We start from the raw sequence: 27,876 nt of genomic DNA, 5'->3' as shown, positions 1-27,876 counted from the left end.
GGATTTTAGTATCGACATAACAGAACACAAAAGCTCACTGATACGGTTTCAGATTCTATCAATACATTGCAGCTAACTTTAAGAAATTACACCTTTAAATTTTGGTGTAATATCAAACAATAGCCACAATTATCTGAAATGGTTACTTAAAAACTCTTCATTTTTCCAAGTGTGTATCTGTGTAAGGCCAGGTTTTCTTCCTATACATCAACCAAAACACATCATAACAAATTGAATGCAGACAAAGATATGAGAATCCAGCTGCCTTCTATTAGTGAGACAGTAAAAAGATTTGTAAACGTGTAAATCAATGCCACCCTGTCACTAAATTTTTTTTGCTTTGGAAAATAGTTATTTTTCATGAAATATGTTATTTGTGCTATATTATGTTTATTATTTTATATTTATATATTTACATTAAATATTTATTGTTAAATAAATATTAAATTTTATTAAATAAGCATATCTAAAATTTATTAGTTTAAATTTCCAATATGGTAACATTAATAGATAAAACCCACATACAAACTTACTGGGGCTCAAAATAATTTAAGACAGTAAAGGAGTCCTGAAATCAAAAAATTTAAGAACTGCTGGTTTAGATAACAGGCTTTAGATTTGGACATCTCCAGGTCCAAACCTCAGTGCTTCTCAATCGTGTGGACTTGAGCAAGATATTTAATTGTGGACTCTGTTTCCTCATCTGTAAAACAGAGGTTCAGAGGAAAAGGGCAATAATAAAAAGATTTCTGTAAGAAATAATATATTTAACTTACCAAATACAGTGCTTAGTAGCAAATACAGTGCTTAATAAATGACAAAATGATTATGATCTTGAGGATTTCCAAAAAGCACCATCTAAGGATGAATTAATCGTAGGGTAGTTTGAGGCACACATATACGTGTTAAACCCCAGAGAAGACACTCACTGCACATTCCCCAGCATCTTCCTCCTTCTACAGATCTCCTCCTCTCCTTGCCAACTTGCACCTCCTGCCTGTCACCTCACGCCCATTCTTCTCATCTCCCCCACCGAGATACAGTGAAGCAAGCACCTTTCAGGATGTCTGTGACCTTGCACTCAGGATGAAAAGTAATTTTCCATCATAATAGGCAGTTTTACTCAAATGACCCACCTGCAGGGAGAGCGAGCCTACACCTCAGTTTCATGGACTAACATCCGCCAATCTGTCCCAACCGCCAGCGCCTCTCGAATCTTACCACCCCACATCCAAGTCATCCCAACGCCCGTCTCCCAGTAGAGCACAGCCAAGTCAATGTGCTCTAACAGTGCTCAGCTCCCTTCAAGGGTATTTCAAGTCATCGCAAGGGCTTGGATTAGTCATAATCCAATTCTCCTCAACTGTTATAGTTCCTAAGAGTAAGTGAATGATATTACTTCTAGTCCAATCCTTATTTCAATTTGGCTCCCCCCCCAAAATTAATTATCTTTCTCACAAGACTGTTCCATTTATAGTTTTAGGTTGACCCTTTTGCTTGACAAAGCTGTAGCTTGGAATGTTACTTCAGCAAAGCCCCAGATTTTAACCTTGGAATGCAAGCATATGCCAAAAATAGTTTTTTTTAAAGAGAAGTAGATTTTAAATGTAATTCTTCCTTTTAATTTCTGCAAATCATAAACTCCTAGGTAACAGGGTCCTTTTAGACAGAGAAGGTAACATTCTCTGCATGGCTTTCCTTAGGGATATATTACACAACACTGTCCGATAATTATTACATATAATATTATTTTCAACAAGCATAACAACAAATAACAGCTATCATATATTGAGAGTAATTACTATGTATTAAACCCTGTATTAGGTCTTTCATAAGTTATCTCATTTAATCCTTACAACATTCCTGTTAGATAAGTATTATTATCCTCATTTTATAGATGAGAAGTTAACTTAGGTCACATGATAAATAAAGTTTATGTAACTTACTTAAGTCAAATAACTGATAAGGGGGCATGGCAAAAATATGAGCCAAGATCTCTCTTTCCCTAAGGAAAATGGGCACCCAATTACCTTTCTAATATGGTACCCCAAAGAGTGCAATAAAAATCTAAGGATTCCCTATGCAGCACCTTGCATTCCCAGAATTCCTCACTGTAGTAATTGATTACTTTCACATTATTTAGCAATTCTTCAGAAGTTTTCCCAATCAAATACGGTCAAGCCAGTTAGTTTCCATCAAGAAAAGTCCAGCTCAGGTTTGGGTTTTCAGGACAGGCAAATCAGGTCAAAATCCTGGTGTGTGGTTTCACTCCATATAAGGTTATGCCAATAATTGGTTTCATACAATCAGACAATGCACTTCCATCAATTTTTGTGCTGCTAAAGCCAAAGCTTTCCAAGTGTCTCACGTAGGTAGTAGACAAGGGGAAACTTCAGCTGGTGAAGATGAAAGAAATGCAAGAATCTTTCAACATGCCTAGAGTATCCTAAACAGCAAACCACTCCAACTGCTTGCAGATTTGCACTGGCTTCCACCCAACCAGACCTTTTCTACTCAGCCAACTTTATATTGGAAATGATCGTCTTGCCTTGGTATTTGATGGTCAATTTCACATTATTTCAGCAATGCTTAAAGAAGTGCTTTCTGACAATTTGTAGAAATCCTGGCTGCAGCTCATGCCACCATTTTCAGTCAAGAAGAAGTGCCAACAGTATGGGGTTGGACCCTACCAAATGGAATCTAGCTCCTGATCCACAAATATTGGAAAATATTTGGATTTCCTAAGCTTTGGATGCCCAGCTATATTAAATCACCACCACTTTCACCCCCAATAGGCAAGCCTCATTGTTTTGATCTCAGAGTCCCGATTATCTTATTTCCTTTCAAGGAAAGAGCTGCCAGATTAGGCTAGATAAGAAAAAGAACATCGCATTTTGAACAAAACGTCTGGCTGGCTCTAGAGCTGTAGACTTTGTGGAAGTCTCTCACCTTCTCTGGTCCCTAATTTTTTTAATTTGTAAAACGAGGGTCTAGGCAATCCTAAATTTCTCTTCCACTTCTATTTTCATGACACTCTGATCCACTGTTCTATAGCCCATTTTCTGGGACAAGGGTGATTATCAACCTTAGGTTAGAATCAGTTCATTTTCCAAATATTTCATTCTCAAGGTGCCAAACATGTGAAATTATCCTTAAGGAAATGAATATTCTCACCCAGGCTATGGAGCTATAAATTAACCTTGCATTTCTATGACTTAAAAAAGCTTATTCTGAAATAACTGCAGAAAATAACCATTTGAATGGCTTATACCAAACATACTCAGAAGTAGAAGTAAACTGCTACTTAGGTAATTATTTTACAAAGATGCTGAAAAACAAAAATGTAATATATATGTAAAACTTCATTTCCAATAGACCTATCACAGGGGACAATTCTAAAAGATCTAAAGTCTACAGTCTTTCCCTTGCAAATCTCAAAGAATCAAATTCCAGAGGGGTTAAATGATTGCCAGATGTTAAACAGGTACTTTAGGAAGAATTGAAGCTATAAAATAAAATACTGACATCATTCTGCCTTAGAGAGAAACCATCTTATTTGAAGGTACTGTACAATTCTGATTATGTCAGGAGGGAGGGAGTGTGTAATGAAGTTGTACTTGGCTTGAGGCAAAGCAACCACGCTGTTGTATGAAAAACTCTTCGAAATGCTTAGTGCAGAGATTCCCCAAACTTCACTTTCCAGTGTGGATTTACATTTCATGGTCCTGAAATTTGGGGATGTAGGAAGAAGAGACTCAGAATGAAGTATCTAAGTGCAAGGGGGTATATCAAGTGACACCACTCCAGCTTCTGTCCCCTTCTGGCCAGGGAATTGAGAAAAGAATAAAGCAGCTTCAAGTAACCAGGTCAAAGACCTCCAGGGAAGGCTTCAAGATCTTCCAGGATCTCAGTCTACATGACTTGTTGGGGGTTCCTGACTTCCCAGGGAATCACTATACACACACCATCACTGCATCCAAGCAGAGAACTTTACAATTAGTATGAACATCCCAAATCAAGGACTGTCTGTCCTGCTTCTGATTCTTGCACAGTGAGCAATTCAAGAACTAAAACAAAGGTTCCACCCATCTAAACCTCAGTCTCAACTAATAACGAACAGTAAGGAAGCTTAATTCTTTGGATATGATTCAGTCACTTTGTAAAGTGTCCAAAAGCTTTAGAGCTAAAATGTTCAGTGGGCACACTTACCCAATATGGTTGGTTCTTAAAGAAATTTCCAGTTCTCTTAGCACTTGTGTGGACTCTTGAACACGCCGTCTGAATTTCTGTAATTCAAGAACACATACTCTCACAAAACATATTTTAGCAAGTGCTATAACTGCAGCTTACTTGTAATAAGTTTAACAGAATATGAAAATATCTCTGCTTCTAAAGTGGGCTTCTCACACATTTCTTTTTGCAAAGTACACAATTTTTTCTCATCGTAACAGTCAGCTTATGTGAAAGGACTGGGGAAAATGACTTATTTCATGTACTAAGTATCTCTGAGTAAGTAGCTTATTTTTTTCCCTACCCCACAATACAACAATACTCACTGACATACCTATGTTGGGGTCCCTAAAATCACCCGTTTCAATGATTCGTTAGGGCTCACAGGACTCAGCATATAGTTGTTCTTGCCGCTAGGATTTATTACATCAAAAAGATGCAAGGTATAATCAGCTAAGGGAAAAGGTGCGTGGGGTGAAGTCCAGAGGAAACCAGATACAAGCTTCCAAGAGTATTCGCCCATAGGAGTCATAAATGACAATATTCGTGCAATGCTGTCAACCAGGGAAGCTCATTAGACACTTAGTGGCTGGGGGTTTTACTGGGGGCTCATCACTTGAGCACTCTCTGCCTAGCACATACCAAAAGTGCAGCCTCCCAAAAGGAAAACCGGCATTCTGCATAAACCATGCAGTTGGCATCAACAGTTTGGGCACAGTGAGTCATTATTAACAGGGAATTCTGGGAACTCTCCCGAAATCCAGGTCCCCAGTTGCCAACCGAGAACCAAACTTGCAAGTAGGCCTTTCTAAGGTGGCAATCTCACACCTACTATGCTTGTTCTTTTCTGCATGACCTCCTGTGGAAGGTCCCTCCTCTAGACACCTCCCTTCTCCTTGAGGAATGTCCTTCCTCATTCCCCTGCCTATCAAAATCCCACGTGTCCTCCCAGAACTCCCTCAGGTCTCCCTTGCCCCAGTGAATCCTCCTCTGATAGTAAATGTACTCATTTCTCTATCCTCTCGACTCCAAATAATCTCCAAGGGATCACTGGGTTGCACTGCACACGAGTTCTTTGGAACACAATTTCCTACAAAAATATTTCTTGACAGTCACTAAAGTCTTAGGCCAGTCTGGAAGAAGGCCATTTGATGTGCAATGCCTTCTGAGAAGAGGTCTATGCTCTCTGTGCTAGAGACCCAAACCACCTTCAGGTTACTCTATTTTCAGGAAAAGCCTTTGAGAATCCTGGCTCAGGATATCAAGGACCCTTCTCCTTTGCTCCCATGACTGCAGAAGGAACAGGGTCATCCAGCTCCAAAGACAAAGGCATCCAAGGACAGGAAGGACAGGAGGAAGGTTGGAAAGGAGGATTCCGGGATGTGGGGAGTGGAGAGCCCTGCCACAGGCAGGCCCGGGTGCCCCAGGGAAAACTGGACCCCTGCTCAGCACTGACGGGCTCCTGCTACCCTCTTCCCTTCTGAAGACCCTTTACTTCTCCACCAGCTGCTTCTCACCAGAGCAAAAAGTCTCAGTTTCCCTACTGCCACTCCTGAAGCACCCAAAGACCTTCTCAGGCGTGTAGCATCCCCAATATGTGAAATAAAAGCATCCCTGATACCATGAAAAAAGAGAGCCACCCCCTCTTTTGTCAAGAAAGGCTTAAGAAACAACAAAGAGTCATCCATAGGTTGGAGGGACATCCAAGCCCAGCGCTTCCTAGAGAGCCTTCCGGCAATGAGGACTGCCAATGAGGTAGGGTCTATGGCCACACAGCTGAGGAAACCATTTCCAGGTGTGCTGGATGCTCCAGAGGGGCCAGTCCCATGTCAGAGTCACAAGTCTTGGGCTGTCTGCACATGTGGCCTTTAGGAAAAGACTCAGCATTCCTAGCTACGCATTATGCATAGTTCCGATTCGTTCCCTGCCGACCTGTGCTGGTTCCCTAACTGAGCCCTATGCTTCCTCAGGGCAAGGTCATCCCTCACATACACTGTGAGCTACAAGGGCACCCAGTGTAGCACGGAGGACCTGACAGTGTGAAGGACTAAGAGGCATGTATCAAAACATAATAACTCAAAACACTGAGATAAGAGAGGCGACAATAATAGCAGATAACATTTATTAGGCATTTACTACGAGACACTACACTTTTGCAACTGCAGGAAAACTGAGGTAGAACTAAACTGACTTCGCCCTGTATTCTATTCTCTTGGCAACCGTTTGAATTTCAGCTGGTGGACTTTGGACCGCAGAGAAATCTTGGCATCTACTTCCCTAACACATAATCAACGGCTGCCAACACTCTGCACTTGTACAACGTACCCAGAATGCTTTAAAACACTTCAAAGGGAAATCGTGCGACTGTGGGAACCAGCGAACAAGAGCTGGGTACCACTTATTAGCAGCGTTCACCCTTCCCCCAGCCCTCTCTGTACACAGCAGGCCCAGGGAGGAGCCCACGGAGACAGCTGAGCCCTGGAGACCCGTATAATAGGGTTTCTTTCACAACTGCAGGGCCCACAGAGGACCAGACTCCTTTCTTCATGGCCTGTCGCCTCTCCCCATGCCAGACATGAGCACATCCCCCCAAAACACAGACTGAGAGCCTCCCGGTATTAAATAAGGAGACTGGTTTGGAGAGATATCTAATTTAGGCTCTTCCTTCCCTGCCCTACAGGGTTTCACTTAAAACTACTTAGAAGAAAATCGAAATAGAAGATGCTTAAGAAATTTTTTTTAGAAGACAGCAAATTAAGTATCTTCAATTCAATGTGAACAAAAGATTAATGAATGAAGTGCTTGAGGACTCCAGATGCAGTTAAGGGTAAACTGCTCAGCTTAGACTGTCTGGCTAAAATGGAAAGCCTGATTGGAAATCTCTTTCTCCCTGACTCTAATTCAGCTGAGAATCGTAAACTCATTTTAACTGCAAGCCATGTCTTACTCCAAGCAAAATCTCCTTTTTTCCAGGCTTTAAGCATGACAGTTATGGTGAGTGGGACAGATCATTTCCTACCGCCAGCTCCTGATAGAACTCTTACTAAAGCAGGGATGGTTGATACAACATCCATTTTATTTTTTTCTGAAAGCTGAATGACTGATCTTGAAAGATGAGGCTCAGGCCAAACACGGCCATTCAGGTGAATACACACGGCTAGGGCAGAGATTTCAGGAGTGAAGGTCAGCCCAGACAGACATCCTTTGTCTTGGGCCTCTTTATGAAGTTATTTGCGAGGAAGCAAAACACTTTCTGAGCAGCTGATTTGTTGTTGTTTTTCATTTTACATTCCCAGGAATAATTGTTCCGAGGAAGAACTGGGACTGGGCCAGGAAGAATCCGCCTCTTCTCTCCAACCATCTTCCTCCCCATGGGGCTTGAGGCTGGAGTCTAAGAAGCACTCTCTAGGAGTTTACGTATTTTCCTTTTTTAAAGAATTTGACAAATGTTGAGATAATTGTCAGGGGCTGGGACATTGAGTATACTCTCAGTCTTGTGTACGAATACGGCATTTCTGCCAGACTCAGCTCAGGATGAGCATGCCTAATCCTGGGTCTGAGCTGTCCAGCCAGAAGGTTTACGAGTTGGGGGATTTCTGAAAATATTTCTCATACAGAATCTTGCTGCCCCTGTGCAAAAGAAATAACCTGTTTTTTTTTTTCTGGGTTGTGTTTTGTGTATATGGGTATGCCTTCCTTTAACCCTCTCTAATGTGATGAAATTGAAAGGTGCTATATCCTTGGGGAGGGAGACAAGAAAGAAACTAAGAATTAAGCAGCTGTCTCACTTAGCAGACCTGACAGAAGCTCTTTTAAAAAAAGAAATGTGTGTGCCGTAGTTATGAGGAGGGTATTAGGATACTTTGATAGGTACATTCTTAGAAGAGGAGGCTATGTCACATATGGCGCCTAGGCGACAGCAAAGGTCCACAACCCATTTGCATCATCACTCCTAGACTTTATTTCCGCCTGTCTGCATAGTAACTACAGGACAAAGGGCCAGGAAACGTCCAAAAGGAAATAATAGTTGTTCTCCTTTACTTGATTTCTTTCGGCGGGGGGTGGGCACAGTGTTTAGAATGTAAGCAGAAGATGCAGAAAAAGGAGCTTAAAAAATATATCTCAGAGCCAAGAGCCCTGGAAATGGGAGCTAACTAGGAAAACTGTGCCTTTCTGCTCTCATGAGTCACACACTGAAACAACAGAGGGAATTCAGCTCAAGATATTTTCAGGGCAGCCTTGAAAGCAGGAGCTGTGGAAGGTCAACCGAAAAACAAGTGCTGTCTGGTGACTAGCCCTTTATCCATCTTGAGCAAGGGCGGCTCTGCCCTGAGACATCCCAGGACTGATCCAGGCCCCAGGGCTGTGCCAGGCTACATGCTTTACCACAAGGCATCAGTTTAAACCAATTGTGTGGCTGCACAAAGCAGGGCTTGTTTGTAAAAGGAGAGAGTCTGCTGAGAATGGAATCAGCTATTCTCTCCTTACCTTCTTGGGGCCAGGGGCACGGCTGGGGCGGGGGAAGCCGCTAAAAGCATCAACACAGGATGTGAGTGCACAGCTGGGATGACAAAGCCCCAGTGATTTTTCAAGGTCTCTGGAAATGCACCAAGGCATGAAAGACAAGTATTCCCTTTGCTAGGCCTGTTTTTCTGGGGGCCTGAACACCTCTGGACTGAACCTACCGCCCTGTGTAATTGCAAATGGCAGCAACTCAATAACCATCAGAGGTACATGACTCCCAACTCAGGAAAGTACTTTTAAACACATTCTCAAGCGAGGATGGCTTTCTTCTTTGTCTTTTCATGTTGTCCGGCTCCAACAACTCCAAGGTTTTTTTCCCGGAGGCTCCGGCAGAGGCTATAATGGAGAGGAAGGAAGGTCTCCTCCAGGGCAGGAGGATTCTGCCTGCTAATGAGGAAGCAACAACACAAAGTGGAATCCATCTTACCTTCCGGGTAACAGCTGGATCCAGATAGCCTTTGAGCTTTTGAATGTAAGTATGGGGAGGGTTCTTCACCTGGAATCGTTCCTGCAGGAAGCACGAAAGTAAAGTAAAAAGCATGAAAGCTCTGAAGGCATGACAGTCAGCCATATTCACACAGATTTATACTGCTGACCCAAAGCCAAAACGCATCTGCCACATGACCGTAGCCCTGCAAAGAGTCACTGGTTTTGAATCTTTAGAGATGTTCTTATCCCCTCTTTGCCTTATCCCCTCTTTTCAGTTTCAGAGGAAACTGAAACTCAGAGCAGATCAGTCCTTCCCTAAGATGATGCAGCAAGTCAGGGGTACAAGTAGATTCAAACCCATGTTTGCCCAACTCTAGAGTCTGACCTGCTTTCTCAGTGCGGCTCTGCAGCTCTCTTTCTGGGAATAATGTTCTGCCCAACCTGTGTTCAGGGACCTCTTTTAGCAGGTCTTCCATCTATTGCATATTCTTTGAATATCTTCAGTGTTGGCAAATCTTTTTCTTTTGAATATTTATTTTATCTTTGAAAATACCAAAAATTTGTCTCAAACTAGATAAAACTAATTTGTTTCAAAAATGAGTAATGAGTCTATTCCTCAGAGACTGTGGTGAGTGTGTATTTGTGTGCATGTGTGTGACCATTAAAGTGTTCCTAAGGCAGTTTCCAAATCAGAAGACTTCAAAGTATTGTGAACAAAGACACAATCACTGAAATAAGCATATAGTGTGTGTGTATATATATATATATATATATATATATATATGTATATATATATACACACACACACACACATACATATAACACATATATGCCAAGGTGATATTTGAATGTGGATTTGGGGTGGGGCCCATGAATCTGCATTTCTAACAAGTTTCATGCTGGCACTGTGGATGGAGGGACCACACTTTGAGAAACTCATGCCCACGTGTATCAGGTTTTACAGACCATAATGTCCAAAGCAGAATAAGCAGTAGTAAGCTGGGCAAAATCCAAAGGCCCACACTATAGAATGGTAAGTATTATAGTAGAGTCATATAATGATATATGACATTCTGATAAAAAAGAACACACTGTATTGCATGGTTCTATGTGGATGGATTGTTGAGACAAAAAAGAACAAATGATTTCTTTCACAAAAGAGGCAAAATTAAATATTAACTGTTATGGACACATATATAGGTGGTTTATTCACACACACACACACAAGAGGTGGGGGAGATTTGCATTAAAATGATAGTCAAGGACCAAGGAAGGGGAAGGGAAATACAGATTGATCCTGAGAGGCCAGCAATGTTCTTTCCTGACCCTAGAAGTAGTTACACGGATGTTGGTTTTATATTACTTATTATGCTATTCTTAGGTTTCACAACCTTTACTGTATATACGCTATATTTAACACACCAAAAAAGTTTACATAAAGCAGCTCCAAAAGGAAAAAAAAAGATTTGTCATGAAATCAGGACAATTCTTATCAGGTACTTTTCTGCATACAACTCAAAAGATGTTTTCCTAGTAATTCTTTTTAACCTGATTATTGCTTATGCTAGAATGGAATTTTTTAGTATTTCACAACACTGACAATTGGCCAGTATGTTAAGCGTTTGTTTATCCCATATAAATTTGTATTTCTCCAACACGAGGAACCACAACATTCTTCCCAGTCCACTCAAGCCTTGTTCACTTACAGATTTAGAAATGCTTAAGATCATCTTACTATTATCAAAAGATCATCTTGTTAGTGAAAATATATATTTTATTATTGTTTAATACTACTCTAAAATAAAAGAAAGTGGCTTAGAGTGAGACACCTATCAATACTTCCCCTTTATTTAAAAATGATCATGGTAAATTTCATAGTATACAAACTATCTCTCAACGGAGCTGTTTTAAAAAAAGGTCAGCTTATTATTTCTAATTATTCCCCCCAATTTTCTATCCCACAAGCAATTTCTAATTAATGATTCACGCATATTCGACATCTCTGGCGCCATCACTGTGTCTATGTACCAAGTCCTAATTTTTTTAAACAAACACTATCACTTTACTAAGGGATCAGATAGGATCCAACGGCCACAGGGTTTTAGCAATAGCCCAGCTGAGGGCTAAAATAATCACAAAAAGTCCCCCCAAAAATGAACTGACAAGCTATCTAGAAACCAGTTACTATTTCCAACCTTGTGTATGAAAACAGTTGATGCCAGAGATATACTGGCATATAAATAAAATGCTTTTTAATAATACAATCCAATTACCCCAATTGTTTTATATATATATATATATATATATATATATATATATATATATATATATATGGTTTTTATTTATTTATTTATTTATTTTGCAGTACGCAGGCCTCTCACTGCTGTGGCCTCTCCCGTTGCGGAGCACAGGCTCCGGACACGCAGGCTCAGCGGCATTGGCTCACGGGCCCAGCCACTCCGCGGCATGTGGGATCTTCCTGGACCGGGGCATGAACCCGTGTCCCCTGCATCGGCAGGCGGACTCTCAACCACTGCGCCACCAGGGAAGCCCCAATTACCCCAATTTTTAAAAATCCCATGACAGAGACAACTCACCCTGTGCTCCATTCTACTACAGCAAATACTACCTACCTCTAAATATAAAGTTCCTAACATATGAAACTCAATGAATTTTAACTGTGGCTAATGCAGCATTTGCTTGAGTCCCTAAAATTTGAAATCTGTGGACAGTTACTGAGAGATTTCTAATGTTTGTTCTTGCAGGCAATGTCTTCACACCATAAGAGCCAGGTTTATTCCTTTAAAAATAACAAAATTTAAGGAATTTCCTGGCAGTCCAGTGGTTAGGACTCCACGCTTCCACTGCTGGGGGACTGGGTTCGATCCCTGGTCAGGAAACTAAGATCCCGCAGGACACATGGTGCAGCAAAAAATAAATACATAAATAAATAAAACAAAATCTGGCTGACTAGCATATATAACATATTGACATTCACTCAATTAGTAAAATCTCATTTTTGACAGTCATAAATATAGCTTTCTCTGTTTCTTACTTAAGATTGTGGTCACCCAGAGGGGCTTTCTCAAATAGACACATTTGCTGGTCCTGCTGACTTGATTAATTTCCTTATAATTAATCCCTTGAAATTATGGACAAGGTCTAAATTTAATAAACTCACACTTTTTCAAATGTGCTTAGCATTTGCTGCTGTGTTTTGGGCATTTTCTCTTCACGTGTGCGAGTAACTTACTAACACATTTCCAAGAAACAGAAAATGAAGAAAACGGATGCTTTAAAACACATCATACATCGTAGCTACTTCTCCAAAAACTGCACCTACCTCCAGGGATTTAAGTGAAACTCTTATGGAGGAAAAATACAAAGCCCCAACTATTTTCCTAAAACTTGGGGGTTGCTTGTCTAATCTCAAAGGGAGCTACTGTTTGAGTTAGAAATCCAGCACCCGGTGCACCAAACCTTTTCAGTCTGTCTGTCTTCAACATGGCCATTTGGACAACAGAAACATTTGGGGGAATACACTGGAGAATTCCAGCACCTTGCCAAAACACATTTATTTTGAAGAACTCTGGATGGATTATTGGCATTATACTTATTTAAATTAATAATTTTTTCCTCTAAGTATTAGAATTTTAGATTTTTCACTGAAACCCAAAATTGCCTTGGCTGGCAGATTTCCATCATCCTCACTTCTCGGACTGCTTCATACCCCACGTGCTATTTTCAATAATAATAATAGTTACCTGCTTGTCCAACATCACTGATAAGCGTAGCTTAATTAGATTAAGCCCCTAACTTGAGTTAAGTTATATAGAAATACTATTCTTAGGGATAAATCATGGTGATTTGTCAATAGGGATGGATAAGCGATCTGAAAGAGCTTTAAAAATACAAATTTCTTTCAAAATATCTAATCATACAGCATCATCACCACTCTGACCTCTTGCCATTTATATCTTTGTGTGACCAAACTTTATTCATGAAATGTTTCTGGATGAGAAATAAAAATGGCCCTGAGGGTTTTAATTATTCTCCAAAAACACTCAACGAACCAAGCCCAAAGCCATTTCTGAACATTCAGGACACTATGCTGACAAACTGCACTGAAAAAACCGTGGGAGGAAAGAGAAGGGAGAACAGACCTTAAAATCTTCATGAAGCATCTGTGTCATTTGCAAACAGTTTAATAAATTAGAGTCTTAGGAATTCAATTTCTCTGGTAACGAACAGAAAACTTCTCATTGCTAAAAGTGACTTAATTTATAAAAGCCCAGGAGCACAATTACCCTTTCATCTGGGGCAGCACTCCTTGTTTCTCAAACATTATTAACTTATCTTTTACTAACACTTTACCATATTCTTTTTTTTTTTTTTTGCGGTACGCAGGCCTCTCACTGTTGTGGCCTCTCCCATTAAGGAGCACAGGCTCCGGACGCGCAGGCTCAGTGGCCATGGCTCACGGGCCCAGCCCGCTCTGCGGCATGTGCGATGCTCCCGGACCGGGGCACGAACCCATGTCCCCTGCATCGGCAGGCGGACTCTCAACCACTGCGCCACCAGGGAAGCCCTACAGTTTACCATATTCTTTAGGCCTCTTAACTTACTCAAGCTTCCCTATCTGCCAATTAGATGTTAAACTCCATTTTATAGATGAGGAAACTGAGGCTCAGAGAGTAAATGACTTGCCTTAAATCTCACACACACACACACACACACACACATATACACACGGACACCCCCCCCACCCTTGATCAAGGATTAAAACTCAAGTTTTTTGAGTCTCTAATCCTTATTCTTTTCATTACAATGTAATAAGTGTACTCATCTTGCTTTAGATAGAGTTTTTATTTTTTTTTCACATCTTTATTGGATTATAATTGCTTTACAATGGTGAGTTAGTTGCTGCTGGATAACAAAGTGAATCAGCTATACATATACATATATCCCCATATCTCCTCCCTCTTGCACCTCCTTCCCACCCTCCCTATCCCACCCCTCTAGGTGGACACAGAGCACAGAGTTGATCTACCTGTGCTATGCGGCTGCTTCCCACCAGCTATCTATTTTACATTTGGCAGTGTATATATGTCCATGCCACTCTCTCACTTCGTCCCAGCTTACCCTTCCCCCTCCCCGTGTCCTCAAGTCCATTCTCTATGTCTGCATCTTTATTCGTGTCCTGCCCCTAGATTCATCAGTACCATTTTTTTTTTAGATTCCATATATATGTGTTAGCATACAGTATTTGTTTTTCTCTTTCTGACTTACTTCACTCTGTGTGACAGACACTAGGTCTATCCACCTCACTACAAATAACTCAATTTCCTTTCTTTTTATGTCTGAGTAATAGTCCACTGTATATGTGTGCCACATCTTCTTTATCCATTCATCTCTCAGTGGATACTTAAATTGCTTCCATGTCCTGGCTATTGTAAATAGAGCTGCAATGAACACTGTGGTACATGATTCTTTTTGAATTATGGTTTTCTCAGGGTATATGCCCAGTAGTGGGATTCCTGGGTCTTATGGTAGTTCTGTTTTTAGTTCTTTAAGGAACCTCCATACTGTTCTCCACAGTGGCTGTATGAATTTACATTCCCACCAACAGTGCAAGAGGGTTCCCTTTTCTCCACACCATCTCCAGCATTTATTGCTTGCAGATTTTTTGATGATGGCCATTCTGACTGGTGTGAGGTGATACCTCATTGTGGTTTTGATTTGCATTTCTCTAATGATTAGTGATGCTGAGCATCCTTTCATGTGTTTGTTGGCGAACTGTATGTCTTCTCTGGAGAAATGTCTATTTAGGATTTCTGCCCATTTATGAATTGGGTTGTTTGTTTTTTTGATATTGAACTGCATGAGCTGCCTGTATATTTTGGAGATTAATCCTATGTCAGTTGCTTCATTTGAAAATATTTTCTCCCATTCTGAGGGTTGTCTTTTCATCTTGTTTATAGCTTCATTTTCTGTGCAAAAGCTTTTAAGTTTCATTAGGTCCCATTTGTTTATTTTTGTTTTTATTTCCATTTCTCTAGGAGGTGGGTCAAAAAGGATCTTGCTGTGATTTATGTCATAGTGTTCTGCCTATGTTTTCCTCTAAGAGTTTTATAGTGTCTGGCCTTATATTTAGGTCTTTAATCCATTTTGAGTTTATTTTTGTGTATGGTGTTAGGAAGTGTTTTAATTTCATTCTTTTACATGTAGCTGTCCAGTTTTCCCTGCACCACTTATTGAAGAGGCTGTCTTTTCTACATTGTATATCCTTGCCTCCTTTATCAAAGATAAGGTGACCAGATGTGCATGGGTTTATCTCTGGGCTTTCTATCCTGTTCCACTGACCTATATTTCTGTTTCTGTGCCAGTACCATACTGTCTTGATTACTGTAGCTTAGTAGTATAGTCTGAAGTCAGGGAGCCTGATTCCTCCAGCTCCATTTTTCGTTCTCAAGATTGCTTTGGCTATTTGGGGTCTTTTGTGTTTCCATACAAATTGTGAAATTTTTTGTTCTAGTTCTGTGAAAAATGCCAGTGGTAGTTTGATAGGGATTGCATTGAATCTGTAGATTGCTTTGGGTAGTAGAGTCATTTTCACAATGTTGATTCTTCCAATCCAAGAACATGGTATATCTCTCCATCTGTTTGTATCATCTTTAATTCCTTTCATCAGTGTCTTATAGTTCTCTGCATACAGGTCTTTTGTCTCCTTAGGTAGGTTTATTTCTAGGTATTTTATTATTTTTGTTGCACTGGTAAACAGGAGTATTTCCTTAATTTCTCTTTCAGATTTTGTCATTAGTGTATAAGAATGCAAGAGATTTCTGTGTGTTAATTTTGTATCCTGCTACTTTACCAAATTCATTGATTAGCTCTAGTAGTTTTCTGGTAGCATCTTTAGGATTCTCTATGTATAGTACCATGTCATCTGCAAACAGTGACAGTATTACTTCTTCTTTTCCAATTTGGATTCCTTTTATTTCTTTTTCTTCTCTGATTGCTGTGGCTCCAACCACCAAAACTATGTTGAAGTGGTGAGAGTGGGCAACATTATCTTGCTCCTGATCTTAGAGGAAATGGTTTCAGTTTTTCACCATTGAGAATGATGTTGGCTGTGGGTTTGTCATATACGACCTTTATTATGTTGAGGTAGGTTCTCTCTAGGCCTACTTTCTAGAGAGTTTTTATCATAAATGGGTGTTGAATTTTGTCAAAAGCTTTTTCTGCATCTATTGAGATAATCATATGGTTTTTAACCTTCAGTGTGTTAATATGGTATATCACATTGATTGATTTGCATATATTGAAGAATCCTTGCATTCCTTGGATAAACCTGACTTGATCATGGTGTATGAGACTTTTAATGTGCTGTTGGATTCTGTTTGCTAGTATTTTGTTGGGGATTTTGGCATCGATGTTCATCAGTGATACTGGCCTGTAGTTTTCTTCTTTGGGGACATCTTTGTCTGGTTATGGTATCAGGGTGATGGTGGCCTCGTAGAATGAGTTTGGTAGTGTTCCTCCCTCTGCTATATTTTGGAAGAGTTTGAGAGGGATAGGTGTTAGCTCTTCTCTAAATGTTTGATAGAATTCGCCTGTGAAGCCATCTGGTCCCGGGCTTTTGTTTGTTGGAAGATTTTTAATCACAGTTTCAAATTAAGTGCTTGTGATTGGTCTGTTTATATTTTCTATTTCTTCCTGGTTTAGTCTCAGAAGGTTGTGCTTTTCTAAGAATTTGTCCATTTCTTCCAGGCTGTCCATTTTATTGGCATATAGTTGTAGTAATCCCTCATGATCCTTTGTATTTCTGCAGGGTCAGTTGTTACTTCTTTTTCATTTCTAATTCTGTTGATTTGAGTCTTCTCCCTTTTTTTCTTGATGAGTTTTGCTGAAGGTTTATCAATTTTGTTTACCTTCTCAAAGAACCAGCTTTTAGTTTTATTGATCTTTGCTATTGTTTCCTTCATTTCTTTTTCATTTATTTCTGATCTGATTTTTATGATTTCTTTCCTTCTGCTAACTTTGGGGTTTTTTTGTTCTTCTTTCTCTAATTGCTTTAGGTGTAAGGTTAGGTTGTTTGAGATTCTTCTTGTTTCTTGGGATAGAATTGTATTGCTATAAACTTCCCTGTTAGAATTGCTTTTGCTGCATCCCATAGGTTTGGGGTCATCGTGTTTTCATTGTCATTTGTTTCTAGGTATTTTTTGATTTCCTCTTTGATTTCTTCAGTGATCTCTTGATTATTTAGTAGCATATTGTTTAGCCTCCATGTGTTTGTATTTTTTACAGATATTTTTCCTGTAATTGATATCTAGTCTCGTAGCATTGTGGTCGGAAAGGATACTTGATACGATTTCAATTTTCTTAATTTACCAAGGCTTGATTTGTGACCCAAGATATGATCTATCCTGGAGAATGTTCCATGAGCACTTGAGAAGAATATGCATTCTGTTGTTTTGATATGGAATGTCCTATAAACATCAATTAAGTCCATCTTGTTTAATGTGTCATTTAAAGCTTGTGTTTCCTTATTTATTTTCATTTTGGATGATCTGTCCATTGGTGAAAGTGGGGTGTTAAAGTCCCTACTATTATTGTGTTACTCTCGATTTCCCCTTTTATGGCTGTTAGCATTTGCCTTATGTATTGAGGTGCTCCTATGTTGGGTGCATAAATATTTACAATTGTTATATCGTCTTCTTGGATTGATTCCTTGATCATTATGTAGTGTCCTTCTTTGTCTGTTGTAATAGTCTTTATTTTAACATCTACTTTGTCTGATATGAGAATTGCTACTCCAGCTTTCTTTTGATTTCCATTTGCATGGAATATCTTTTTCCATCCCCTCACTTTCAGTCTGTGTGTGTCCCTAGGTCTGAAGTGGGTCTCTTGTAGACCACATATAGGCGGGTCTTGTTTCTGTATCCATTCAACCAGTCTATGTCTTTTGGTTGGAGCATTTAATCCGTTTACATTTAAGGTAATTATCAATATGTATGTTCCTATTACCATTTTTTGAATTGTTTTGGGTTTGTTTTTGTAGGTCTTTTTCTTCTCTTGTGTTTTCTGCCTAGAGAAATTCCTTTAGCACTTGTTGTAAAGCTGGTTTGGTGGTGCTGAATTCTCTTAACTTCTGCTTGTCTGTAAAGGTTTTAATTTCTCCATCAAATCTGGATGAGATTCTTGCTGGGTAGAGTAATCTTCATCATAGTTTTTTCCCTTTCCTCACTTTAAATATGTCCTGCCACTCCCTTCTGGCTTGCAGAGTTTCTGCTGAAAGATCAGCTGTTAACCTTATGGGGATTTCCTTGTATGCTATTTGTTGCTTTTCCCTTGCTGCTTTTAATATTTTTTTTGTATTTAATTTTTGATAGTTTGATTAATGTGTGTCTTGGCATGTTTCTCCTTGGATTTATCCTGTATGGGACTCTCTGCACTTCCTGGACTTGACTATCTCCTTTCCCATGTTAGTGAAGTTTTCAACTATACTCTCTTCAAGTATTTTCTCAGACCCTTTCTTTCTCTTTTCTCTTTCTGGGATCCCTATTATCTGAATGTTGGTGCATTTAATGGTGTCCCAGAGGTCTCTGAGACTGTCCTCGATTCTTTTCATTCTTCTTTCTTTATTCTGCTCTGTGGTAGTTATTTCCACTATTTTATCTTCCAGGTCATATATCCGTTCTTCTGCCTCAGTTATTCTGCTATTGATTCCTTCTAGAGAATTTTTAATTTCATTTATTGTGTTGTTCATCATTGTTTGTTTGCTCCTTAGTTCTTCTAGGTCCTTGTTAAACGTTTCTTGTATTTTCTCCATTCTATTTCCAAGATATGGATTATCTTTACTATCATTCCTCTGAATTCTTTTTCAGATAGACTGCCTATTTCCTCTTCATTTATTTGGTCTGGTGGGTTTTTACCTTGCTCCTTCATCTGCTGCATATTTCTCTGTCTTCTCATTTTGTTTAACTTACTGTGTTTGGGGTCTCCTTTTCACAGGCTGCAGGTTCATAGTTCCCATTGTTTTTGGTGTCTTCCCTCAGTGGGTGAGGTTGCTTCAGTGGCTTGTGTAGTCTTCCTGGTGAAGGGGATTGGTGCCTGTGTTCTGGTGGGTAGGGCTGGATCTTGTCCTTCTGGTGGGCAGGGCCATGTCCAGTGGTGTGTTTTCGGGTGTCTGTGAACTTAGTGTGACTTTAGGCAGCCTCTCTGCTAATGGGTGGGCTTGTGTTCCTGTCTTGCTAGTTGTTTGGCATGGGGCGTCCAGCACTGGAGCCTGCTGGCCATTGGGTGGAGCTGGGTCTTAGTGTTGAGATGGAGATCTCTGGCAGAGCTCTTGTCATTTGATATTATGTGGGGCTAGGAGGTCTCTAGTGGTCCAATGTCCTGGACTCAGCTCTCCCACCTCAGAGGCTCAGGCTTGACACTGGCTGGAGGACCAACACCCTGCTAGCCACATGGCTCAGAAGAAAAGGAAGAAAATAAAGGAAAAAAAAAAAAAAAAAAGAACAGACAGAACCCCAAAGCAAAACTCTGACATGTCGACCTCCACATGGAAAAATCCTTTCTTTGTGTGAATAAAGGTGGCCTTCGAGGTCCAGATTTTAGGGAACTGTCTCCCGGTCCCAAGGACAGTCACGGCTTCAGCCAGTGGGGGCCCCCTCCAGAGCCGGCAGCCTCAGTGAGGCCACCCTCCCCTTGGGCTCTGGGGCAGCTCCGTGACAGCAGAGGGGAGAGACCCCAAGCCAGGAGTTCCAGCCTAGAGTAAGTTTTTAAAAGACAAAAAACATGTTCTACTTTTCCTTGAGTCTCAGTATGTAGATGAATACTCAGCACCCAGTCCTTAATAATATTCAAAGAATTAAACTTCTTTTAAATGTCATATACAAGTCACTTCTCACATAAATTACGAGTAAGTTTTTAAAGTTTAAAAGTACTCAGAGAGACTGTAAACACTCTGTACAAGGCATACACCCAGTGGATTCTGTGCTAGATATGTCAGCCAAACTCATGTCATAGTGAAAGGACATTTGCTGATAAGCTTGTGTTGTACCTCTCACGGCTCTGAAACTGCCAGTGCCTTCCATAATCATACATTTCTCATTAACTCAATCCACTAAGGCTTACACCAGCCTCCCCTCTCCCCACTGGCCCCTAGGAAAGTCACTCTGCCTATACACAGGCCAGCCCTGCAGCTAAGGAAAAAAACAAAGCATTGATTGGATTCCATTTAATGAGCAAGGTTCAAATCTACGGCAACTCCAATTAGAAAACAAGGCCATTCGTGTAATGACCTATATGGGAAAAGAATCTAAAAAAGAGTGGATATATGTATATGTATAACTGATTCACTTTGCTGTACAGCAGAAACTAACAAAACATTGTAAATCAACTATAGTCCAATAAAAATTTTAAAAAAGAAAACCAGGCCATTCTTAAAAGGAGCTTAAATGAAGGGCTGTGACAGGGAAGTGCTAGATTTGTTGGGCAAGTCACAGTACATGGAACTCTTCAGCTATGCTACAACATGGCCTTCTCTATAAGACACAGGCAGGCAGTCTTGGTTCCTTTCTGACCAGCTGAACTGTTTCTCTGGGGCCTCCCTCCACAACCCCCTTTCCCCACCTAAATCTAATAAACTCTGTCATTGAAAGCCTTTTTGCATAAAGATTTGGAACTGGACATTCCACTCATCTAGCACAACATTTCTGATCCTTTGCATCCTTTCTATCCATGTGTATAATTACAGGAGAAATTACTTAACTGAGGCTATTTTGGCATTGGCTGGACTTACAACAAGTATGTCATAGGCATTTCTGCTCCATAAATTCTACTTGGATAAGCAGCTCCAAATTCAAACAGAATTTCACTCAAGTTTATCTTATATCTTCATAGTCTGAGGTTTAAGAAAAGAAATTATAGTGAGTCTCTGGGAAATGAATGGCTTGTGGGGGACACACTTAGTGTTGAGTTTCTTCCCTGTTTGTGAAAGTCACAGGGTCACTGGCTCTATTTCAATAGTGGATTAAGCAAAGCTACACAAACTGCTTAAACACCCTTAGGGATGAATTAGACGTCACCATCATTATACCATTATTAATGTTTCATTATTCTGCTCCTGTGATAAATTTAGATGGTGAAAGTTCAAAGGGCTTTGCTTTTGTGCACAGAAGCTCACTAAGCTTGATTTTTCTTCCTAGAAGCTGAAAGTAGTTGGCCTTCCTTCGCCAAGGCTGAGTAAGCAAACTGTTGTCTCTAAATGAGCTCTAATTACAACCAGCATCATTGTCATTAGTGAGTACTAATTTGCAGGACTTAGCTTGGTGCTAAATGCTCTTCAGAGCTACACTGACAAGAATAATCTCTGTCCTCCAAGGGTTTACCTTCTAAAATGGAGAACGCTGAAAAGAGTAGATGAGGAGGAGGAGAGACAAAAATAAAATATTGCATTAATATTGTATATAGACAGAAGTGAAGTGATTTACACAATATAGCAAAGGCCAGGAAAGAGTGCATGTGTGGGAGGAGGAGGTGCCAGGACCAGAAACCAGGTTCCTAAGCAGGGAAGCTAAGGTTAGCCATAACATCTCAGCTCTCACAGCGGCAACAACTTATACACACATGAAGAAAATGTATGCAACCAGAGCCAGACTCCCCCCAGGAATTGAGAGTACCAAAGTCCCCAAGGGAATGCATATTCCATGTTTCCCAAAAAGAAAAAAAACAAACTCTGACACTTTGGAAAGGCTGCCAGATGACTACCCCACCTACAGAAAGTATGCATATGAAAGAAGAGGACAATTAAGAGAAAATGAACAACCTAAGTGTCCATCATCGGATGAATGGATAAAGAAGATGTGGCACATATATACAATGGAATATTACTCAGCCATAAAAAGAAACGAAACTGAGCTATTTGTAATGAGGTGGATAGACCTAGAGTCTGTCATACAGAGTGAAGTAAGTCAGAAAGAGAAAGACAAATACCGTATGCTAACACACATATACGGAATTTAAAAAAAAAAAAAATGGCATGAAGAACCTAGGGGTAAAACGGGAATAAAGACACAGACCTACTTGAGAATGGACTTGAGGATATGGGGAGGGGGAAGGGTAAGCTGTGACAAAGCGAAAGAGAGGCATGGATATACATACACTACCAAACGTGGGGTAGATAGATGGTGGGAAGCGGCCGCATGGCACAGGGAGATCAGCTCGGTGCTTTGTGACCGCCTGGAGGGGTGGGATGGGGAGGGTGGGAGGGAGGGAGATGCATGAGGGAAGGGATGTGGGAACAGATGTATGTGTATGACTGATTCACTTTGTTATAAAGCAGAAACTAATAAAAAAAAAAAAAACAACAAAAAAAAAATTTTAGATAACATTTATAATATTTCAGTTGAAATAAAAAATGACAATAAAAAAAAAAAGAGAAAATGAAGAAAAAGTATTAAGACTCTACCTACTTATAACAACTGATGGCCAAGAAATCACGTTCAGATGGGATTCTAATTTTGTCTAACGACTACCAGAGGCAGCTAGTGCCAGCTGTGCTAGTATTTAGAAGGATCCCTGCAGTTATTATTGGATGAAAACATTTTGCTAGACAAGTCCCTGCCTCTGAACATCTTAAATCTTGCTATCACATTTAGGTCTCCTGTCTCCAGGCACTAACATGAAAAATGTCAAGGTGAAAAAAAAAAATTTTTTTTTTGGTCATTTCATTCTTCCATTCATCCCGAACACATTATGCAAGACACCATGTAAAAAGCACAAAACGAAACAAATTCGATGCCAAAGCATTAAATCTCATCTCTGAGATACAACAGATATTTATGTAATACAAAGCAGAATATGATAAGAGCCATATGGGATCCTCTGGAAGTTCAAAGAAAGGTAAGGCTCTTTCCAACCGAGATGATCAAAGGAACTTCCCTGAAGAAACTGGCTTTTGAATTGTGTTTTGAAGGACAGGCAGCATATAGATATCCTGGGACGGTGTGAGAGGCAGGAGTCAGAGACATCCACATGGGGGAACATGGGAACAAAGGCAGAGAAGCCCAGGACGTGTGCCAGCAACTTCAAGGCTTTAGCTGGGTGCCAGTAACACAGTTTATGAAAGGCAATGGCACAAAGGATCTAAACGGTAAGTTGGAAAGGACAAAGGCAGATGTCAAATAATAAGCTAATGCGTACAGAACAGACAACAGGGAGTCAATGAGGAGTTCTGAATAGTGGAAGAACATACAGTTAATACCATGCAACTCCCCTTTCTCCATTCCCAACTTTAAAAGTTGGCCATTTCTGCACTTAAGACTAGTGCAGAAAAATCAGCATGTCAGATGCATTCCACAGCCACAGTTTCTTGGAGGGCCGTGAAGCATTCTTCAGGCCCTGAATATGAAATCATTTTCCTAGTCTGAGAGGAGAGGACAACTTTCCAAGTGTTCCATTACAGCTCTCAGACTGAAAATAACTTTTGATGAGACTTTTCCAAATGATTTCCTTTATTTAGACTAGCAAAAGTCTCTTTTAGTTCAACAGGTCTTTCCTAATCAAAACATCCTATAATTCATTCTTTAATATTAATTTGGCTTCTTTAATCCTATTCATAGTTCATCATTTTCCCCTATTTAAAGTGTTTTTATTGAATTTGTTGAATTTGTAAGGAAGGAAGCCATACTAATAAAGTTAAACTAAAACAGCCTTCCACAGCAAAGATGATGAGTTAAATATCCAAGTGTTAAAACAACATAAAGTAGTATTTGTATTACCTAGTCGAAATTCTTGGCTACTACACCTTAATAAATAATTTAAATTATTTTCTGAAAGATAGCGTCAAAGGTCAATCTCAGTCTAGCCTGTATGCCTCAAATTGGCTATCTGATTCTTCATTTCCTGTAACAGCATTCCCAAGTTTACAGAAGATGATCATACAATAAAGTTTATTTCAAACAGCATCACCAAGTTGTCTGGGTCAGCTCAGGCAATTTAGTTGTTTTAAGGGGGGTTCGGGGGATCTGTAATTCCATTTGTATTACCAGGCAGGAAGGCAGGCAATGCGATGTTCATTTTGGCAAAAGATAACCTAAACTCTTCATATCAGACTGAGCCCCAGGCCTCTTGCTCTAGCTGCTAATGCCGAATAGCATTTCTGAGACAGCATTTACATCAAGCTGCCAAAAAGGATTCCTTTAAAAAGGAATAATTTCCCCCTTGTTTAGCTAACCTTCTCCCCATTTTCTGTCCCTCTCTCAGTCCCTGTGGGATAGGCCAGCATCTTTTCTCCCCACTATAAAAATTGTATGACAAAGGGAACCTCTGGAAGAGGAAAGATGTAAACTCACTTCTGGGTTCAGACTCAATTTTCCATGTCTCCAGAGATACTAAACTCTAGAAAGCTCAACATATAGAGAGCTGGCATCTGCTCCTCTCACTGCTTCTCCAGCGTTTTAGAATCAAGAAGTTGGAGGCCTGGAGTAAGTCTTAATGGAAGAGAAACTTACTTTCTGGAGGGAAACTACAACTTGTCTTCTTTTTAATAGCAACTAACTCAGGTTTGGCAACTTCAAGAAAAGGACAACAGTCCCTTTAAACTCTCAAGGAGATTCTGAAGAACCTAGGGGCAGGACAGGAATAAAGACGCAGACGTATGGAATGGACTTGAGGACATGGGGAGTGGGAAGGGTAAGTGGGACGAAGTGAGAGAGTGGCATTGACATATATGCACTACCAAATGTAAAATAGATAGCTAGTGGGAAGCAGCCACATGGCACAGGGAGATCAGCTCGGTGCTTTGTGTCCACCTAGAGGGGTGGGATAGGGAGGGTGGGAGGGAGACGCAAAAGGGAGGAGATATGGGGATATATGTATATGTATAGCTGATTCACTTTGTTATACAGCAGAAACTAACACACCATTGTAAAGCAATTATAGTCCAATAAAGATGTTAAAAAAAAATCTCAAGGAGAAGATAACTCAGAGACAATTTTTTTTTAATTTGGCAAGAATGCATGTCCCAAAGCCAATTCATGCCTGGCCTGGCCCCCTGCTGGAACTCAGAACAGACTGGTACTATCAACCACTTAGAATCCTTTCCAGACTCCAAGTATCACAGGAGGTATCTGTTTTGGGAGAACTCAGACCCATACCCTCTCTCACTTTACTCTTTGCTTTCCCTCACCTGTACAACTAAATGCTTATTCAATGAATAAATTAATGAATACATAAATAAAGGCAAATTTTAAAATTGAATACAATCTAAAACAAATGAAACTATCAGACTATCAAAATTAGTAATCATAGCAGAGACTAGCTGTTTACTAACACTTTCTTCTCTTTCCTGGGTATTCAGCCAGCCTACATTTCTCATCCTCCTTGGCAGGCCTAGCCAAAAAAATAAGACTATAACACATGCCACTTTCAAACCTGGCCCAAAAAAACTCTCCAGGTGTCCACCTGCATTTTCTTTCTTCCTTTGATTGCAAAGCTGAAACTTTATGTTGAAAACAGCCTCAAGTGGATCCCTGATTAATTCTGTGTAATTTAACCTCCAATGATCAACAATACCAACTTGGATTGTTATGTGAACGACAAGCTTGTTTTGTAAATCATTATGTGTCTTGGCATCTATAGTGGGTTGAATGGTGTCCCCCAACCCAAAATATTTGTCCATGTCCTAACCCTTGAACCACTGAATGTGACCCTATTTGGAAAAAAGGGTCTTTGTGGATACAATGAAGTTAAGGATCTTGAGATGAGATCACCCTGGAGTATCCAGGTAGGCGCATACCCAGTGACAAGTATCCTTATAAGAGACAGAAGAGAAGGATCAGATACAAGGAGAAGAGTTTGGGAAGGCCATGTGAAGACGGAGGCAGAGACTGAAGTTATGCAGCCACAGGCCAAGGAACGCCAGTAGACACCAGAAGCTGGATGAGACAAGAAGGATTCTCCCCTGGAGCCTTTGGAGGGAACACAGCCCGGCAGACAGCTTGATTCCAGACTTCTGGCCTCCAGAACTGTGACAAAACCCTTTCTGTTGTTTTAAGCCATGGAGTTTGTGGTCATTTGTTATGACAGCCCTAGGAATCTCACACAGCATGTTTGTTATCTATCATTACTCTAACTTATACTGGAAGTTAATAACAGAAAAGGTATCAACATCAAGTGACTTTAAATGACAGTGCTTGGCACATCTTTAATAGGATGCATTCTGAGGACACAAAGGTACAAAAAAATTTATCCTTCACCTAGTAACTTTAGTTAGTAATATTTTAGTTAGTAATGATACTGGTAGTTGTTATTTTGAAATTTTTAACATTATAGGAAAAGACAAATAATTGATGTTAGGAATCAAATATTTCAATGAAAAAGGTGATAATTATAAAATCAAAAAAATAAGTGAATTAATATTAAAAATTGATTTGAAAATATCAATTTGAACTCATAATGATTAGACATACATTTTCAAGGTCCAGACACTTAAACTGAGACACAAATTCACCCAGCAGCTGTGACAACCTAATAATATGACGACTTCTAATACCATCCCCTGGGAAAAAGAATAGGGCTCCTTGAAGAAATGTCTTATTCTAGGTCAGGTGCAAGGAAAGTACAAGTTAAGCCGAAGAAATGATTTTTGCACCATACAAAAAGCTTGTAAGGATTAATAGGGTCATGTCAAAGGGAGAGAGGAGCCAGCACGAAGGAGCTCCCAAATGTTAAAATGTTGTTAATGTGAGCACCCCCTCACAAAAAACCTCCTATTGATTGTGACACACTGACTACGAAAACCCATGGGTTCATGATGATATTCACAAAAGGAAGCTAAAGAAAACATTGGTCACCTTTTGAGGTATCTATTAAACTAAGCCCTTACTTTGAAAAATGACAGTTGAGGGAAAGAATTACAGGAATAATTAATTCCAGGGTAAACCAGCACCAGGTGAAAGCTCTAGTTGCTGGCTTAATGTTGAAGGGAAATAAAATTAGAAAATCGGGTTTGTTTTTCTTCCTGCAACTCCTAATGAAACTGATTCAGCCAAAAATTATCAATTGGTTTTAAAACTCACTAGGTACAAGGCTGATAGGTAACGAGACGTATATATGATGCCAAAGTAACACTCCACAGACTCCCTTCTGCCTCAGGGAAAAACATACAACAGAGGAATCAGGTTGTCATCTGATCCTTTGACCTTTATTATCTAATGGTGAGACATCAGACATTATTTGTCTCTTATATCCCAGACAAAGACGTTCAACATCAATCTATCATATCTTTACATCTAACTTCTGGTTAACAGGAAATTCAGGAGCTCAGACACCTCTAGGAAACAATCAGGTAAATACAGGAAACAAGATTTCCTACAAAATGGCTTGCCTGGTCGCTTTACTATATGAGCATCATGAATAAAAGTCTGTTCTAGATTAAAAGAGACTTAAAGAACATAACTGCCAGATGTAGTGTGTGATTGATTCTGGACTAGTTTGAACAAAACCAGGTGGGAAGAACATTAAGAAAAATGAGAAATATGAACCGGGCAGTAGACGATATTAAGAAATTATTACTCATTTTAATTGTGATGACTTTATTTGGATACAAGAGAAAATTCTCATTTTTATAAGATGCATAGTGAATTTTTTAAAGATGAACTAGAAAACAAAATACCAAACAAAAAA

General features: G+C 39.8%; 1 protein-coding gene across 3 annotated transcripts in view; it reads right to left on the bottom strand.

The window, feature by feature from the left end:
• Positions 1–27,876, bottom strand: part of FMNL2 (formin like 2) — a 311,735-nt gene that overhangs the window by 100,091 nt on the left and 183,768 nt on the right. For all 3 annotated transcript variants that reach the window (XM_082630361.1, XM_082630362.1, XM_082630363.1), the window contains exons 3-4: positions 9,182–9,262; positions 4,210–4,286 (exon numbers count right to left, since the gene is read on the bottom strand). In XM_082630361.1, the coding sequence (XP_082486487.1) occupies positions 4,210–4,286; positions 9,182–9,262 (158 nt within the window). The remainder of the gene's footprint in view (positions 1–4,209; positions 4,287–9,181; positions 9,263–27,876) is intronic.

The sequence above is a fragment of the Mesoplodon mirus genome, assembly GCF_964341445.2.
Source record: "Mesoplodon mirus genome assembly, chromosome: 8".
In the NCBI taxonomy this organism is placed as follows: domain Eukaryota; kingdom Metazoa; phylum Chordata; class Mammalia; order Artiodactyla; family Ziphiidae; genus Mesoplodon; species Mesoplodon mirus.
Note: the sequence above shows the minus strand (reverse complement) of the source record. Positions and strands in the feature narration are given on the sequence as shown.